Genomic DNA, 18,795 nt, shown 5'->3' on the forward strand with positions numbered 1-18,795 from the left:
GTGAAGTGAGTTGAGTGTGAAGCGTTCCTGTAAGTTAATGGACTCGTTGAATATGCTGGAACAAGAACAAAGAGTCCCTGTTAGTGGATGTCACTCCTGATGAAGATGGTGGCATCTGTAGTTCTCTGTGTAGATGTCCAGGTTGGTGGCTGACAGCCGTGCATAACGTATATTAGGAGTATGATAATTCATTAGCCGAGCTGCAGTAACCCAGCACGGCCACTAAACTATGTACGGCAGTGTCTGCTTCCAGCTATCTCTCAGCATCTTCTTGTAGGTTTGCAGGGTGTCTAACCTCCACTGATCACATAGGCTTGGGGATAAGCCATCAATAAATTCTGCCCAAAAAATTCATTTTAAAGGGGTTGTCTGGGTAGGACTCTTTTTATTTTTTTTTTTTAGATATCTGGCTAGAAAAGGGGGCAGATAAAAAGAAAATAACATCCCTTCCTAGCTCCCTGCTGTGCAGCGCCCTGGAGTCAGATACATGATGTCACACCATTTTAGAAACTTTGGATATCACACAACCAAAATTTCCAAACTAATATTTAATTTTTACTTTTTTTTTTTTTCCAACGTGTACTTATGTGACTATAGAGCAATCAAGAATCATCTGTGATCAGGTTCCCAGGTCTGGGATATATAATAGGAGCCAATAAGGGAACAGATCCCAGTTTAGAGAACAAAGACCATCTTGCCGGTGGCTCCGCTGCTCTGGATGATGTCTTCATGGGCCTGAGGTGCTTTCTCCAATGGATACTCAGGTCCGATCAATGGTTTTAGCCATCCGCTCTCTATTCCCCCTATAATAGCAGCTGCTGACTCCTTCCACTCATCCTAAGAAAAACAGAAACCAGAAACCTTAAAAGCAGAAACCATGCTGCAATGCCAGATCCCTTATACAACAAACTTCAATGGCACCTGATGGACCCCATTGACTTTTTATGGGGTCTGCACATTTCCATTGTGGAAAGAATAAAGCTGCGAGGTGCAATACTAAAATACGACAGAATCTGCAATGGAGTCTCCTAAACTTAGTCTGACTGTTACACATTGTAATACAATCCTAAGAATGGGTAGGCAGTACTATCTGTGCCAACATAATTTACAGAAATTTACCAGTGCTATGTACACCAATATAATTTACAGGAAAGAAACAGGAAGGTGATGCTATGTGAACTCACATCATTTACAGGTGAAGACAAGAAGGCAGTGCTGGTTGTAGCTACAGTACTTCATTTATAGTAGATGATAGGGAGGCAGTTCCATCACTACTTTTATTATTAGAAAGGAGACACAAGAAAACAGTACTGTCTGTACCTAAGTTATTTAAAGAAGGCAGTGCTATGTTATTTACAGGAAAAGAAGGGGAGGCAGTAGTATCTATACCAATATCACTTACAAAGAGAAACAAGGGGGCAGTACTACCTGAACCTATTTTATTTACACGGAGAGAAGGGGAGGCAGAAGTATGTGTACCAATATCCCTTAGAAAGAAAAAAAAGGAAGCAGTACTACCTGAATCTATATTATTTACATGGAGAGAAGGGGAGGCAGTACTTCCAGAATCTATCTCATTTACAGGGAGAGAAGGGGTGGCAGTAGTATCTGTACCTATATCACTTACAAAGAGAAACAAGGAGGCAGTACTACCTGAACCTATTTCATTTACACGGAGAGAAGGGGAGGCAGGAGTATCTGTACCAATATCACTTACAAATAGAAACAAGGAGGCAGTACTACCTGAACCTATTTAATTTACATGGAGAGAAGGGGAGGCAGGAATATCTGTACCAATATCACTTAGGTAGTACTGACTCCTTGTTTCTCTCTGAAAGTGATATTGGTACAGATACTCCTGCCTCCCCTTCTCTCCATGTAAATGAAATAGGTTCAGGTAGTACTGCCTCCTTGTTTCTCTTTGTAAGTGATATTGGTATAGATACTACTGCCTCCCCTTCTCTCCATGTAAATGATATAGAAGTACTGCCTCCTTGTTTTTCTTCCTGAATCTATATCATTTACATGGAGAGAAGGGGAGGCAATAGTATCTGTACCAATATCACTTACAAAGAGAAACAAGGAGGCAGTACTACCTGAATCTATTTATAGGGGTACTCCAGCAGGGGGGCCCTTTTTTACTGGGATCGGGGAGGAGGGAAAAGACGTCCACTCACCTCCCCGGTTCCAGCGGCGGGTCCCGCATCGCGGCGCTGCGGTGCCCGGTTCCCGGCCGCTTTCGGGTGTCTGACGTGACGTCTCAGGTCCGCTCAGCCACTCAGTGAAGGAGGCGGGATCCGTTTCAAGTCCGCTCAGATCCCGCCTCTGTCACTGAGTGGCTGAGCGGACCTGAGACGTATCGTCTCGGGCCCACGTCAGACACCCGGGAACCGGGGACCGGAGCGACGCGGTCCCAGCAAAAAAGTGCCCCCCCACTGGAGTACCCCTTTAATTTGCTGGAAGTGACAGTAAGGAAGTACTATCTGCACCATTAATATATACAAGGAGAAAAAATGTGCTGGGAAAGACAGGGAGGAAGTACTATTTGTAGTTGAATCATTTAAAGGGGGAAACAAGGATGCAGTACTATTTGTACATCTGTACTTTGCAGGGAGAGACAGAGGGAGTATTGTAATACTAAATAAATTTTGACGTGCGTTCATTTTATTTCAAATGTCAAGACGAAACACTATGGGTGAGATTTATCAAACATGGCGTAGCAACCAATCAGATTCCACCTTTCATTTTTCAAAGAGTCTGTGAGGAATGAAAAGTGGAATGTGATTGGTTGCTAGGGGCGACTGAGCCAGTTTCCCTTTGTTTGATAAATCTCCCCCTATATACACTTGTACATGATGCAGGACCAGACCCGGCCTGGGGCCAGTGTTACATACAACATGTGGATATAATGATGTGATTAGGGTGCATTCACACCAGATGCATGTACTCAAGTTGTCGGAACATAATCAGCTAGTGACTATGTTCCAGTGATTCTTATGTCTGTATACCAGTTTTCACTCGGACTCTAAAGTTCAGCAAACCGCACTTCTGAGTCCGAGTAAAAACTTGTATAAGTGCAGGAAATGACCCTAGCTGACTACTTTTGGGCCATTTTAGTAAATTAGGGGTCCATTCCAGTCCATGCACATATATATCGGCACCCTGTGAGGATGACTATCGCTATTCTTGCCTCGGATAGCAGAAACGTGGTGTTTATTACCTTAGTGGCGTTGTAGAGCCCAACTCCGATTATACTGGACTCCTTCATCATGGTGTCCGCAGGGTTTATTTCAATGGAACCTCGGCAGCCGACAATCTAGAATAAAGGAACACAGCCTGGTAATAGAAGGAACCTAAAGAATTATGTTGTGGGGCGACTGAGTATGTGCTGCAGTCTCTCATGGAACTGTCGGCTACAGGAAGATAGTGTCCTCCGGACCTCAGAGCTAGGACTCGTATAGTAACATTCTGACACCACTTGATTCATCTTGCTCAGTATTATAGTTCTGGTCCTAAGAAACCAAACTGCAGCTGGAAATAATTGTTGGATTATAAGACTTTTTGGAATTTTCTAGATTAAGGGCCAGTTCACACAGAGTAAAACTCCGCCGCAGAATCCTGCCAGCCTCCGTGTCATGCTAGTAGTCTATGGGAGGCCCGCGCGCCTCCTCTCTCAGCGCCGAAGAATGTACATGTCAATTCTTCCATGCTGAGAGAGGAGGCGCACGAGCTTCCCATAGACTGCCAGTATGACATGGAGGCTGGCAGGATTCTGCGGCAGAGAATTCCTAAAGAGAAAGTCCCATAATATATATATATATATATATATATATAAAGCGCAGGAGGAGGGATGGGGTGCGAGAAAATAATAAACAAGTAAATTTACCCAACCTCGTGCCTCCATCCTTTTGATGGCCACTGGCTGTCATCTTCGGCTGGGATCCATGTTGGTCACATAGTCAGCTCTTCCAGCTGGAATGTTACAGCCCAGCTGAGCAATTGCCCGCTCAGCCAGTGATTGACTGGGGCGGTGTCCTGCTCCAGTCATCGATTGGCTGAGCAGGCAACCACTCAGGCACCAACGTGACGGTGCAGCTGAAAAAGCTGCAGAAGACTAGGATAGGCAAGTTCTTTCCAGACAGTTCTCTCCAACAAAAGTGCAGAAATGCCGGCTACTGGAGCAGCGTAGTGCGGGCAGCAGTGAGGGAGCCAGGGAGGTAAGTGTATTTTTTTTTTACACCCACCGCCTCCCTGGACATTTTGAATAAGGGGTCCTGGCTGGACTACCCCTTTAAAATACAAAATACAGGCTTTGCATTAAGTTGCCAAGGACAGAGAGGACAGATATAGTGGATGTGATATAAGAGACCAGTGCACCAGACAGGATAACCAGTAAGAATACTTACCACCACTCGGCCACCAGATGATAGGAGTTTCAGGTCATTGCTGAGGTTAACACTGGCCACCATCTCCAGGATGACGTTAACCCCTCCCGCTCCTGCTGCATCCTAAAAATTAGAAAGTACAACATTCATTTGTATACAAGAGAAAAAGTCATCTTTCTACAGCTTATTGAGCTCCTTTTCTGCCTGTCTCTTTATTAAATTCCTCTTTGTTTACAAGACAGACTAGCAGTTCACTGAGGGATCAGTTACACACTGTCCATAGAAGTCTATAGAGAGGGGAGGGGAAAAGCAGGAAAGGAGCGGGAATGGTTGGAGAGAGCCTCAAGAAGAGCCAGCAGAGTCAGTGCACAAGCTTACTGTATTAGATCTTACGTTAGCGCTGGGTTTACAGCTTAGAAAGTTAAGTACTGCTCTATAATGTCCTTCATGCTGCCTCTGCGGGTGTACTCACTACAATATACTGTATATGCCTTAGTGTGTCCTGTGTCCTTTTGTAACTGGAATACTGCCACCGTGTGATTGGATGACCCTATAAGTCATTCAAATATGTGGGCAAATTACACCTAATTGTTTAGACTGTAGAGGGTTTATCCACCCACTCACCAATGTAGCGGAGAGAGGGCGGCTCCTGCTACACTCACATACAGCACCCACATCTAATCGCTGTTCAGAAACATATATAAACCAGCAGAGAGAGGCTCCTGCTACACTCACAGTCAGCATCCATGTATAAGCACTGATCAGGAATATATATAACCAGCAGAGAGCGGCTTCTGCTACACTGACAGTCAGCGTCCACATCTAAGCACTGTACAGGACTATATATAATTAGCAGAGAGCAGCTTCTACTACACTGACAGTCAGCGTCCACATCTAAGCACTGTACAGGACTATATATAACGAGCAGAGAACAGCTCCTCCTACACTGACAGACAGTGCCTATATATAAGCATGAAATGAATGCGCCTCAAGAGTGCTGGAGTGCTGTCATATTGACTGTCTGTTCCAATGACAAACTAAAAGTTTATAGTGCGCAATGAAGAATGACATTGACTAACTGATGTTCAAGGTAAATCTAATTTATTGAAAGATGGCAGCAAGTATATATATATATATATATATATATATATATATATATATATATATATCGTGGGGGGGTCTTCTACTAAGGATTTTGTCAGTACTTTATTGGTGGAGGTACAAAAAGAGTTACTTGCATAGCGTTAGCATTTACTTATGCTTTAAGGAATGTTAACATTTCTAAATGTTTAGAAGGTCAGTGCCATATTATAATGGCTTCACTAAACATACAAAATATGACATTCTCAACAAGCACTATTCAGGAATATATAAGACCAGCAGAGAGTGGCTGCTGCTCCTATGGTTGTATTGAAACATAGAGGCAGGACTGTCAACTGTTTGTTTTGCACACAAAAAAACCCAATCTAACAAATACAATGTGGACCTTTACCTTAATCTTCTCAGTATAATCCTTCTCCCTGTGGTTGAACACTTTGTGGGCTCCATTCTGCAAAACCAGATTTAACCCTTCTTGGCTGCCAGCTGTGCCAAACACCTTGAATCCATAGGCCCTGGCAATCTGACAAGATGCTATCCCAACCTACAAGGAAAATATGAAAGGTATGCCGAGCAAGCCGGCCATTACTAACATGTACCCACTGTCTGCATGCTGCAAATGGCAATGTTTTTAATACTTAAAGCGATTCTGTACAGCAGGTAAGGCAGTTATTGTCCTAAAAAACAACTTTAAAACTTGCAACCCTGAGTCAAATTGGCATGGCCTAGAGTGTCTATGCCCTAGACCTGCACCGCTCCTCCGTCCCTCCTCCCCACCTTCCTCATCATTAGGAATGCCCTGGGCAGTATTTTTCCTATTCATCACTTGTCTGAACACTGCACAGGTGCCTTAACGATCCAACGCATGAGCAGTGTTCACACAGGTGATGAATAGGAAAAATCCTGCCAGGGGCATTCCTAACGATGAGGAGGGACAGAGAGGCGGTGCACACACACTCAAGGCCACGCCAATTTGACACAGGGCTGCAAGTTTAAAAGTTGTTTTTTAGGATAATTACTGCATCACCTGCCGAACGGACCCCAGGACAGATCTTGAATTAAAAGCAGCTATCCGAAGGTACAAGTGGTTTGGGGGGGTCAGATTATGGATACAGAGTTGCTTTAAATACGGCTTATAAATAAACACCATGCACGGATAAAACATTTAATTAAAAAAAAAAGAAAAAACACTAAAATATATAATTACTAGTTAATATGCCCACTGCAGGATAGACTAGCATAAAATTTGGTTGCTTGAAATGTTTCTGTCCTTTCAGCACAAACATTTAATGCAATGGCAAAATATATGTTAGTCACCATTCACATCAATAGTTTAAATGAGCCCATGGCTAAGAAGAGCTAGTCGTCCTGACTTCAGACATACCTTTATTATCTCTATAGTCCTTTCCAATGCTAAGATATAAATCTTTTTGTTAATATGTATCTAAAGCTCAAGTGCTGAGGGGGTGTTCCCCAACATGGCAAAAGCCCATAAAAGTCCAGTCCATGTTGTCTTACCCTGTCTGACATTACCAGGGGCACTGCGAATAAAAGGAATAAAAGGAGATAGACTGGTTAACCCTGGGCTCTTGTTGTGATGGGGAACGCCCCCTGGACATGTGAGTCTCATTTGCATATTACTGAAAAGGCTAATATCGATCAGTGCTGGAAAGGAAGATAGATAGAAATAAATAAATAAATAAAAAAAAACAGATCCACTTTAAAGGGAACCTCTCATCCCGAAAATGCTACCTAAGCTATCTTGATTATGTAATAGAGCAGAAGGAGCTGAGCAGATTCAAATATATCTTTATGGGAAAAGCTTTAGTATAACATGTAATTTATTAATTGAAATCTCTGTTCTTTCCATACTAAAGAGTCCAGTCCATTGAATGACACCGCCCTTAACCCCTTCCCGCATATGGACTTGCCAGCATGTCCTGCAGCAGGTAAAAGAGTTCAGAGAGGGGTCACTCTGTGACCCCGCTCTGCAGCCTGTGACTCCCAGCTACTATCTGCAGCCGAGGACCAAGGGCATTAGTCAGTGAGGAGGATAGTTGCGTCCGGCTAATTAAGCCATTCAAATGCTGTTGTCAAAGTTGATAGCTGCATTTAAATGGCTTGCGTGCCCTCTCACTGGTGTCTAGTGTGTGTCGGGGTAGTTGGAAGGGAGATGCCTTCTTCTTATAGGGCCGGGGCTCAGAGTCTGAATGATGCTGATCCCAGCTCGGTAATTCATAGATTTGGGCTACAGCAGCCCAGAGTAATACAGCACTGATCTAATCGATCAGTGCTTTATTAAGCATGCTGCTCTGACCTCTATGAGAGATCCGTGCAGTGATAATAAATTACCCCCAGGGAGACTAAAAGTTAGTGGTGGTGAAAAAAAAGTTTTTTTATTAATAAAAATCCCCTCCCCTAACTAAAGTTTAAATCACCCCCCTTTTCCCATTTTATAAATAAAAACATTTGGTGTCGCCACATGCGTAATCGCCTGAGCTATTAAATTATGACATTCCTGATCTCAACCAGTAAACAGCGTAAGCACAACCCACCAAAGTGGGGAATTGCAGATTTTTTTGTCACATAAAATCCAGAAAAATTTTAATACAATTTGATCAAAAATTCGCTTATACGCAAGCTAGGTACTGAACAGATCATGGCACAAAAAAATTACACCTCACACAGCCCCATTGACCAATTAATAAAACCGTTATCAGCATGGTCATAGAGCAATTTTAAACACATTTAGTTTTTGTAAAGTTTACATTTTTTAAAAGCCATCAAATAAAATAAAAGTTATATAAGTTACATATCGTTGTAATCCTATTAACTTGAGGAACATGACATGTCATTTTTGCCAAAGGGCGAACTTTTTAAAAAATGTCACTGTACAAACGATTTTTCCGGTTTCGCAGCATATTTTAATGAAAGTCTTACATTGCAAAGTACAATTTTTGTTGCAAAAAATAAGGGCTCATGTGGGTCTGTAGGTATATAAGATATAAATCTTTTTGTTAATATGTATCTAAAGCTCAAGTGCTGAGGGGGTGTTCCCCAACATGGCAAAAGCCCATAAAAGCCCAGCTCGGTAATTCATAGATTTGGGCTGCAGCAGCCCAGAGTAATACAGTGCTTTATTAAGCATACTGCTCTGACCTCTATGAGAGATCGGTGCAGTGATAATAAAATTCCCCCAGGGAGACTAAAAGTTAGTGCGTGGTAAAAATCCCCTCCACTAACTAAATCACCCCCCTTTTCCCATTTTATAAATAAAAACATTTGGTGTCACTACATGCGTAATCGCCTGAGGTATTAAATTATGACATTCCTGATCTCACACAGTAAACAGCATAAGCACAACCCACCAAAGTGTGGAATTGCAGATTTTTTTTGTCACATCAAGTCCAGAAAAATTTTAATAAAATGTGATCAAAAATTCGCTTATACGCAAGCTAGGTACTGAACAGATCATGGCACAAAAAAATGACACCTCACACAGCCCCATTGACCAATAAATAAAAGCGTTATCAGCATGGTCATAGAGCAATTTTAAACACATTTAGTTTTTGTAAAGTTTACATTTTTTAAAAGCCATCAAATAAAATAAAAGTTATATAAGTTACATATCGTTGTAATCCTCTTAACTTGAGGAACATGACATGTCATTTTTGCCAAAGGGTGAACTTTTTTAAAAATTTCACTGTACAAACGATTTTTCCGGTTTCGCAGCATATTTTAATGAAAGTCTTACATTGCAAAGTACAACTGGTGTTGCAAAAAATAAGGGCTCATGTCGGTCTGTAGGTAAAAAAATGCAAGCGCTGTGGCCTTTCAAAAACAAGGAGGCAAAAAAGAAAGCGCAAAAATACAAATTGGCTCAGGAAGGAAGGAGTTAACACAGATTGATCAGGGATTTCAATTAAGTTATACTGAATCTTTTCACACACAAAAAAAAAATAAAAAATAAAAATTAGATAGATAGATAGATAGGAGATAGATAGATAGATAGATAGATAATAGATAGATAGGAGATAGATAGATAGATAGATAGATAGATAGGAGATAGATAGATAGATAGCAGAAACGATATAACTGCAGCACGCCAGTCTTGTGGTGAAAAAATCGTGAATAGTTTATTCCATAAAGAAAAACACTCGGAACAGTGGTAGCGACGTTTCAGTCCTTCAATGTGGACTTTTCTCAAGCTCCTAACTTTCTTAACTTGTTGGATACAGAGGTTATGTAACTTACTCCCCCGCTGGCGCCATGTACGAGGACCAGCTCTCCTGGTTTGCCGTTTGCTCTGTGTAACAAGAGGAAAAAGGTGAAATGTTCTGCAGACTGATAGTAGGCTGTCACATGAGATTCCCTGGTGGTGCAGATCTCTGGCGTTCTTGGTATAGTCTTAGTAGCCTGATAACTAGCAGTAACATTTCAAATGCGGCTCTGGATATAAACCCTATTAAATAGGTCCTGTTGTTTCCATAAACTTTGCATAGATCAAAAGTATAAACAAATAATATAACTGATCTAATATATAACTAATAACAAAACTAATCGATAACTAATGTAATATATCTTATCAGAAAATAAATATAATATATCTTATCAGAAAATGAATGCTTCCATCCCCTGTTATCAAGCATTTTCTATCTTCAAAAAAAAAAAAAAAAAGTGCAAAGAAAAAAAAAAAAAGAAAATGTGAATTTAATTATTTAAATGCACTCTCACTTTTTTTTATTAGGGAAAAAAATGGAATAGGGACCCAAAATACAGAATAAGCCCTTACCCTACATTCCCCTCTACATTAAGCCCCTCACTCTTTGTGAGGGCACATTTTGCCAATCTGCGGCATGTGCAAACTTTTAAGAAATTTCCCCCCATAGCGCTTACTTCTGAATGAGTGCCCTGTAGGCAGTAAAGTATGGGATAGCTAGGGCAGCTCCTTGCTTGAAGTTCAGTTGATCGGGAAGATGGTAGACAGTATCTTCGGAGGCGATTGTGTACTCCGCGTATCCCCCCGTGATTGTCGCTCTAGTGAAGACACGATCTCCTTTCTATATGACATGCATAAAAAAAAAATATTGAAATTAAATGACCATAAAGTATTAGGGTGCCTTCACCCCTACCGGATCCACAGCGGATCTCACTTCTGCGGATTCGAAGCGAGAACCGCTGCGGATCCGGTATTAATTCACCCCTATGATAGCACATATTTGCAGCGGAATTGACATCCCGCTGTGAATATGTGCTTTAACTCCCTGGTGCCCGCAGCCCCGCCGTCGTATCCCCCATCCCCAGCGGCGGCACATCCCCCCATCCCGGCCACATCCCCCCATCAGCCCATCTCCGGCCCGCCGCCGTGAGCATACAGTACATGCTCGGCGGCGCGGCTGCAGTAAGGCTCCCGGCTCTGGTCCCGCTCAGCTGATCTGGGGGTGGGCTGGGGGTGGGGATGTGGCCGGGATGGGGGGGGATGCGCCGGGGATGCAACGGCGGGGATGCACCAGGGAGTCAAAGCACATATTCACAGCGGGATGTCAATCCTGCTGCGAATATGTGCTATCATAGGGGTGAATTGATACCGGATCCGCAGCGGTTCTCGCTTTGAATCCGCAGAAGTGAGATCCGCTGTGAATCCGGTAGGTGTGAAGGCATCCTTAGAGTGTTAGTATTCTCCCTAGTCTATCCTAAGGATTAATTTCCAGAATCTGTAACAGTACATATGATCCAACATCATCCACCATTGTTCATTGCTCATAATACCATGTATAGAAAGTAGGGATGAGCGAACCGAACCGTAACGAACCAGATTCGTTACAAACTTTGCAAAAAGTTTGGTTCGTCACCGAACCGAACTTTGAGAAAGTTCGTCACGAATCTGATTAAAATAACAATAACAAATAAAATCAAAGACATCTTTAAAAAGTGATGCAAACACCTCTGGAATTCATCTGGGAAAGCAGGGAAACAGTATTAGAGGAATCGGCATTACGGGGTTAGCGATCCTCTGCAGTATGCCGATGCCTCTCATGGTTAATATATTTAATTAATAGAACACATTTTCGTTGTAATAAAGTCACTTTCGTTGTTCAATAATTTAATTAAAACGAATCCATCATTGTGCAAATAAATATACTGTTAAAATAAATATATATATAAACAAATGTATATTTATATATATATTTTTTTTTTGACAGTATATTTAATTGCACAAGTATGGATTCGTTTAAATTAAATTATTGAACAACAAAACTAATTTTATTACAACGAAAATGTGTTTTATTAATTAAATATTAATTATTACAGGAAGCTTTTTTAAAGCCGTTAATTCATATTCCCGGTAAATAGAGCTTTCTGTAATAATTAATACTTTACTTTAATTAAAACATCAAATGTTTCTTCTAATTATGCTATAACAATAGCATTATTAGAAGAAACATTGTGAATCATATGTGCGCTCAGCTGATTGGCTGATCGGCTCAGCGCACATATAATTAGCGGGTCCGCAGCACAGTGACTTCATTGTGCTGCGGACCAGGGAAGAGGACACATCGGGGTGAGTATAGAGCTCTCCCCACCCCCTCCCCAGCACTGCCCCCCTCCCAGCAAGGAAGGGGGGTCTCTTAACCCCTTCCTTGCTGGGATGGGTGCAGTCTGACATCAGTCTGGCCCCCAAGGGGTTAAGGGGGATGCAATGCATGTAAACAGCGATCTGTAAAGATGCTGCATACTGTAAGGAGCACAACACCGCTCACAATGATGGGTGTTGTGCTCCTGTTTGTGTGTTTTTTGTGTGTTTCTCCCTTTTTGTTTTTCAGATATCGGTATCCTGTGGATTACGTCGGATTTGATGGACTACGACAATGACCAGCGGTTGTTTAGAGGGGTGTGGGGGTGTTTTTATTTGAATAAAAATAAAATTTCACTTGTGTCTTGTCTTTATTTCTTTACTTTATAGACTTAGTAGTGGAAGCCGTCTAATAGACGGAATCCATTACTAAGTCGGGGCCTAGTGTTAGCCGGTATAAAATGGCTAACACTAACCCCCCATTATTACCCCAGTACCCAATGCCACCAGGGGTACTGGGAAGAGCCGGGTGCCAGTGGTCCCAGAGCGCCAAAATTGGCGCTCCTGGACTGGGGTGGCAGCAGGCTGGTAAGATTTAGGCTGGGGAGGGCCTAAACCAATGGCTCTTCCCACCCTGGTGTTACCAGGCTGCTGTTGCTTGGTTTTTAACCCGGCTGGTTATGAAAATAGGGGGGACCCTATGCGTTTTTTTTTTTTTATAAATAAATAATTAAAAAAAAACGCATAGGGTCCCCCCTATTTTCATAACCAGCCGGGTTAAAAACCAAGCAACAGCAGCCTGGTAACACCAGGGTGGGAAGAGCCATTGGTTTAGGCCCTCCCCAGCCTAAATATTACCAGCCTGCTGCCGCCCCAGTCCAGGAGCGCCAGTTTTGACGCTCCGGGACCACTGGCACCCGGCTCTTCCCATTACCCCTGGTGGCATTGGGTACTGGGGTAATAATGGGGGGTTAGTGTTAGCCATTTTATACCGGCTAACACTAGGCCCCGACTTAGTAATGGATTCCTCCTATTAGACGGCTTCCACTACTAAGTCTATAAAGTAAAGAAATAAAGACAAGACACAAGTGAAATTTTTTTTTATTCAAATAAAAACACCCCCACACCCCTCATTGACCATTTTATTTTTAAAAATCCAAACAACCGCTGGTCATCGTCGTAGTACACCGAATCCGACGTAATCCCCAGGATACCGATATCTGAAAAACAAAATGGGAGAAACACACAAAAAACACACAAACAGGAGCACAACACCGATCATTGTGAGCGGTGTTGTGCACCTTACAGTATGCAGCATCTTTACTGATCGCTGCTTACAGTGTGGCACCCAAGGGGTTAAGGGAGGATGCATTGCATCCCCCTTAACCTCTTGGGGGCCAGACTGATGTCAGACTGCACCCATCCCAGCAAGGAAGGGGCTAAGTGACCCCCCTTCCTTGCTGGGATGGGTGCAGTGCTGGGGAGGGGGTGGGGAGAGCTCTATACTCACCCCGATGTGTCCTCTTCGCTGGTCCGCAGCACAATGAAGTCACTGTGCTGCGGACCGGCTCATTATATGTGCGCTCAGCCGAACAGCCAATCAGCTGAGCGCACATATGATTCAAAATGTTTCTTCTAATAATGCTATTGTGATAACATAATTAGAAGAAACATTTGATGTTTTAATTAAAGTAAAGTATTAATTATGACAGAAAACTCTTATTGCCGGCAATATGAATTAACGGCTTTAATAGAGTTTCCTGTAATAATTAATATTTAATTAATAAAAAACATTTTCGTTGTAATAAAATTAGTTTCGTTGTTCAAAAATTTAATTTAAACGAATCCATACTTGTGCAATTAAATATACTGTAAAAAAATAAATATATATATATAGATATACCTTTATTTATATATATATTTATTTTAACAGTATATTTAATTGCACAATGATGGAATCGTTTTAATTAACTTATTGAACAACGAAAGTGACTTTATTACAACGAAAATGTGTTCTATTAATTAAATATATTAACCATTAAAGGAGTCGGCATTATTACCGATTTGCCGGCTATTTTTTTTTTTCACTATTTTTGCACTTTTATTTTTTCCACTTTTTTCATTGTAATAGCAACTTCAACTACACGAAACTATACCCTATCACACTCCCACTATTGTAGCTGCAATTATTCAGCCGTTATTGCAAGGTTCATTTTCGGTTCGGTTCGTCAGAACCCGAACTTCAGGAAAGTTCGGGGGATCGAACCGAACCAAACTTTTCAAAAGTTCGCTCATCCCTAACAGAAAGTACAACTGACATGCAACAGTGCCACCCAGTGGCAAAATAAACATATGAATGGTTACAGTACCTTAAATGCGGTAACATTTTTGCCAACAGCCTCAACCACTCCTGACGCATCAGAGCCGGGCGTGTAGGGCAAGCTTGGTCTCCATGCAAAGTGGCCAGATCGGAGGTAAGCCTCCAATGGGTTAACACCGCAGGCGTGCACTTGGATTAAAACCTTTTACATAAAAAACATGACAATTACTGATCTCAAATATAAGAGAATAGTGTAACTTCTGCCGTCTTTGGGAAGGGGTCTGTATCAGGGGGCACATTCTCCTGGATCGGCTTCTATAGGTTATAGCTACTCACAGTCCCAAAGTCTTTCTTCTCCAAGGGGGTAGGCTGTTTCACTGTTTTGCTTTGGGCAGAAAACTCCTCGTTCCTCCACTTTTCTACAATTCCCACTGGTGTCCACAGATGATTGTAGCCACATTAGTTGACCAGGCCCGGCCAGAAGCTCTCAGGTCCTGAAGTCTAACAAGGGCCTTGTATATACTCTCATGCTTGGCGACCAACTAACTTCTGCTTTAATCTCTGCATGGTCACTCTACTACACTGTCTACTCACCACTAACTAGACCCCTCCTTTCTAAGTAGGACATTTTCCTCTTAGCTAGAGAGGAGATTGGTGGCTGAGAAGAGACCTGCCCTTTTCTAGAACCTTCTTAACCATATATTGATGTGTGTGTATAGTATCTTATAAGTTACTTTCTCTGCCATTATACCCACACCTTATGCTCTACACTGCAGCTTCACCCCAGGCCCAACATCTTTACCTGACCCTCTCCTGGTGAAGGCACAGGGACATCTGTAACTAACTTCAGGACATCGGGGTTCCCAAACTCAGAGACCCGGATTGCTTTCATGAACTTTTTCCCAGAAGCCATAGCCGTATCTGAAACATAAAAAAAAGACTTTATATACACTCACCGGCCACTTTATTAGGTACACCATGCTAGTAACGGGTGGTCTTCTGCTGCTGTAGCCCATCTGCCTCAAAGTTCGATGTACTGTGCGTTCAGAGATGCTCTTCTGCCTACCTTGGCTGTAACGGTTGGCTATTTGAGTCACTGTTGCCTTTCTATCAGCTGGAACCAGTCTGCCCATTCTCCTCTGACCTCTGGCATCAACAAGGCATTTCCGCCCACAGAACTGCTGCTCACTGGATGTTTTTTCTTTTTCGGACCATTCTCTGTAAACCCTAGAGATGGTTGTGCGTGAAAATCCCAGTAGATCAGCAGTTTCTGAAATACTCAGACCAGCCCTTCTGGCACCAACAACCATGCCACGTTCAAAGGCCCTCAAATCACCTTTCTTCCCCATACTGATGCTCGGTTTGAACTGCAGGAGATTGTCTTGATTATGTCTACATGCCTAAATGCACTGCGTTGCTGCCATATGATTGGCTGATTAGAAATTAAGTGGTAACGTGCAGTTGTACAGGTGACAGGTGTACCTAATAAAGTGGCCGGTGAGTGTACACGTACATGAGGTCCGAAGTCTGAAGAACTCTTACTGTAACGTCTCATCTGCATTTGTTGCCGGTTTAATAAGTAAAGGTCTCTGCCAGCATCATGGGGCTTCAGGCCGGGCCTACCTCCTTCCTTATCAAAACAGTAGTATACTCCTGAAACACAGCGTTAACCCTTAACGCAGCTTAAGGCTATGTTCAGACATCATAAGAGACCGGCCGTTCCGTGACCCTTCTGGGTATTGGCCGGATGATCTTTGGCACCGCTGAGTTCGGATGTGGGCGCATCTTTTTTATGAACTGGAATTATAGCAAAACCACATGTACAAAAAAAAAAAAAAAAAATCTGCTGCTCTTGGGTTGTGGTGCGGTACTGCACTGCATCGAAATACAAAGTCTGAGCTTTGGGTTAGCAGAAGACCGATTCGACTAAGGGTCCTATTCCACAGGCCGAGGAGGGCCCGATCAACGATGTAAACTAGCAGATCGCCGCTCGTTTACTGGGCCTATTCCACGGCCCGATGATCGTTGAGCGAGGGCTGCAAGGACATCGTTACCGATGTCCTTGCAGCCCTTGCAGCATTATACATTACCTGTCCAGGCTTCTTCTCCGCTCTGTCTTCATCCCTGGGTCCCGCGCTCTCTATCTTCAGAATGGCCGGTCAGCTGACAGGCCACACTCAGCCAATCACAGGCCGCGGCGGTCCCGGCCTGTGATTGGCTGAGCGCTCCGTCAGCTGACCGGCCATTCTGAAGATAGAGAGCGCGGGACCCGGGGATGAAGACAGAGCGGAGAAGAAGCCTGGACAGGTAATGTATGATGATGATGCTTCTTCTCAAATCGTCGGTCGCCCGCCCTATTCAACCGTAGCGATGCATGGTGGGGGAACGTTAATTTTAGGTCTGGCCCTAAATAAACGATCAGCCGATGACACGATCATCGGCTGATCGTTCTCTCTATTTCACCGAACAATAATCGCTCGAATCAGGCCAAATGGGAAATTAGTGGGAAAATGCAGCCCCCCCAACATGTGAATCAGCCAACAGATAGCAATTCCATCAACAAAAAGTTACACAATACATAATGCTCTTATAGGACTATGTAGATAGAAAAAGTAGCAAAAAATAAGATTACGATTCCTGTTATGCAATAATTAAAAAAAAAAAAGAATTAGGTTATTGAAACCCTGGAGATGCTGGTTGTAGGGGTCGTTCCCTGACATGTTATGCTTCCAGAACCTTCTAAATCTGATCAATATCCCTAAAAACTTGCTAATAAGGTGCTGTACCTTATCAGTCCTCAGTGTCTCTGTCCTGGACTGGCTGGAGTTCTGGTAGGAGAGATTAGCAGGAGACTCTGGTAGTATAGAGAGTGTAGTACAAGCCCCCTGCGCACCTCCCCGTCACTGCTCGGTCCCAGTTGCTGCAGGTCACAGATCTGCCAAGGCAGGATTTCAAAAACTAGAGCAACAGTGAACTTCAACTAGTATCTTTGTTTCCCATACAGGGTGTTTACTCTGTGTGATATATGTGGTATAACACACCCACCGATTCTTCACATACCACAGATGTAACACACACACACACACACACACACATATATATATATATATACTCTACTGATAACATAAAGATGACACAGCACTATACATTATATCCAAATACAATGTATTACACAGAGATCACCACCACACCCCACTGCCTCCTTTCCTACCATAGATATATATATATATATATATATATATATATATATATATATATATATGAAAAAGGCGGCACTCCAAGATTAAGTGAAAAAAGTGGTTTGGTTTACTCACCCAACATGCATGTTGGGTAAATAAGCCAAACCACTTTTGTTTACTTAATCTTGAAGTGCCGCCTTTTTCCTGTATTTTTGCATCACTACCGGGACCTGGGTCTGAAACCGTGAGCCATTGAGCCACACAGTGCCATTTAGCAACTCTGGACATATATATATATAGTGTTTCACTAGGTCTTATGCCCCAGACGTTTATAGGCTAGCCCTGAAATGTCAACTGGTTTCGTGTGTGTGTGTGGGGGGGGGGGGAGGAACACGAATGGTCAACTCACCTGTCACTCGTTCCCCAGCAGCTCCTCTCCCGGCAGCCAGCTTTCTATTGTCATCTCCCGGGAAAGACAGCGTGGTACAGAGGCACTGCCTGCATCGGATGTCATGCCAGCCTCTACCTTCACCTGTGTGTGTGCGACACACAGGCAGATGAAAGACACAGGAGAACATGCAATGCCATGAGAGGGGAACACGTGCTGGGGAACGCATGACAGGTGAGAAGATGATTTGTTTTTTATGTAAATGGGGGGCACTGCATGCTGCCACCGGGAGCCGGAGGGGGGATTTAGGGCTGGGATGGGCGTATATCATGGCTTTGGGAGAGGAGGTTGCTTTTGAGAAGGGACTTTTGTGAGGGGACTACACAGAATGGAGGCATCTATAATAGGGAGACTACACAGGGGAGGAATGCGGTGTTGTATGTTCCGGGGCTAGCTATGTGGTGTTGTATGTGCCGGGGCTAGCTATGTGGTGTTGTATGTGCCGGGGCTAGCTATGTGGTGTTGTATGTGCCGGGGCTAGCTATGTGGTGTTGTATGTACCAGGGCTAGCTATGTGGTGTTGTATGTGCCGGGGCTAGCTATGTGGTGTTGTATGTGCCGGGGCTAGCTATGTGGTGTTGTATGTACCGGGGCTAGCTATGTGGTGTTGTATGTGCCGGGGCTAGCTATGTGGTGTTGTATGTACCGGGGCTAGCTATGTGGTGTTGTATGTGCCGGGGCTAGCTATGTGGTGTTGTATGTGCCGGGGCTAGCTATGTGGTGTTGTATGTACCGGGGCTAGCTATGTGGTGTTGTATGTACCGGGGCTAGCTATGTGGTGTTGTATGTGC

The 18,795-nt window shown here is 43.2% G+C and overlaps 1 protein-coding gene across 1 annotated transcript; it reads right to left on the reverse strand.

The window, feature by feature from the left end:
• Positions 1-597: 597 nt before the first annotated feature.
• LOC138799805 (quinone oxidoreductase-like) lies at positions 598-17,268 on the reverse strand. The gene is made up of 9 exons (XM_069981445.1): positions 17,164-17,268; positions 15,180-15,298; positions 14,427-14,579; positions 10,380-10,543; positions 9,738-9,789; positions 5,878-6,027; positions 4,407-4,508; positions 3,221-3,316; positions 598-837 (listed from the first exon to the last, which is right to left on the reverse strand). Exons 2-9 carry the CDS (start codon positions 15,288-15,290, stop codon positions 676-678), a joined length of 990 nt encoding a protein of 329 aa, XP_069837546.1. The 5' UTR covers positions 15,291-15,298; positions 17,164-17,268; the 3' UTR covers positions 598-675.
• Positions 17,269-18,795: the final 1,527 nt, after the last annotated feature.

The sequence above is a fragment of the Dendropsophus ebraccatus genome, chromosome 8, assembly GCF_027789765.1.
Source record: "Dendropsophus ebraccatus isolate aDenEbr1 chromosome 8, aDenEbr1.pat, whole genome shotgun sequence".
NCBI lineage: Eukaryota > Metazoa > Chordata > Amphibia > Anura > Hylidae > Dendropsophus > Dendropsophus ebraccatus.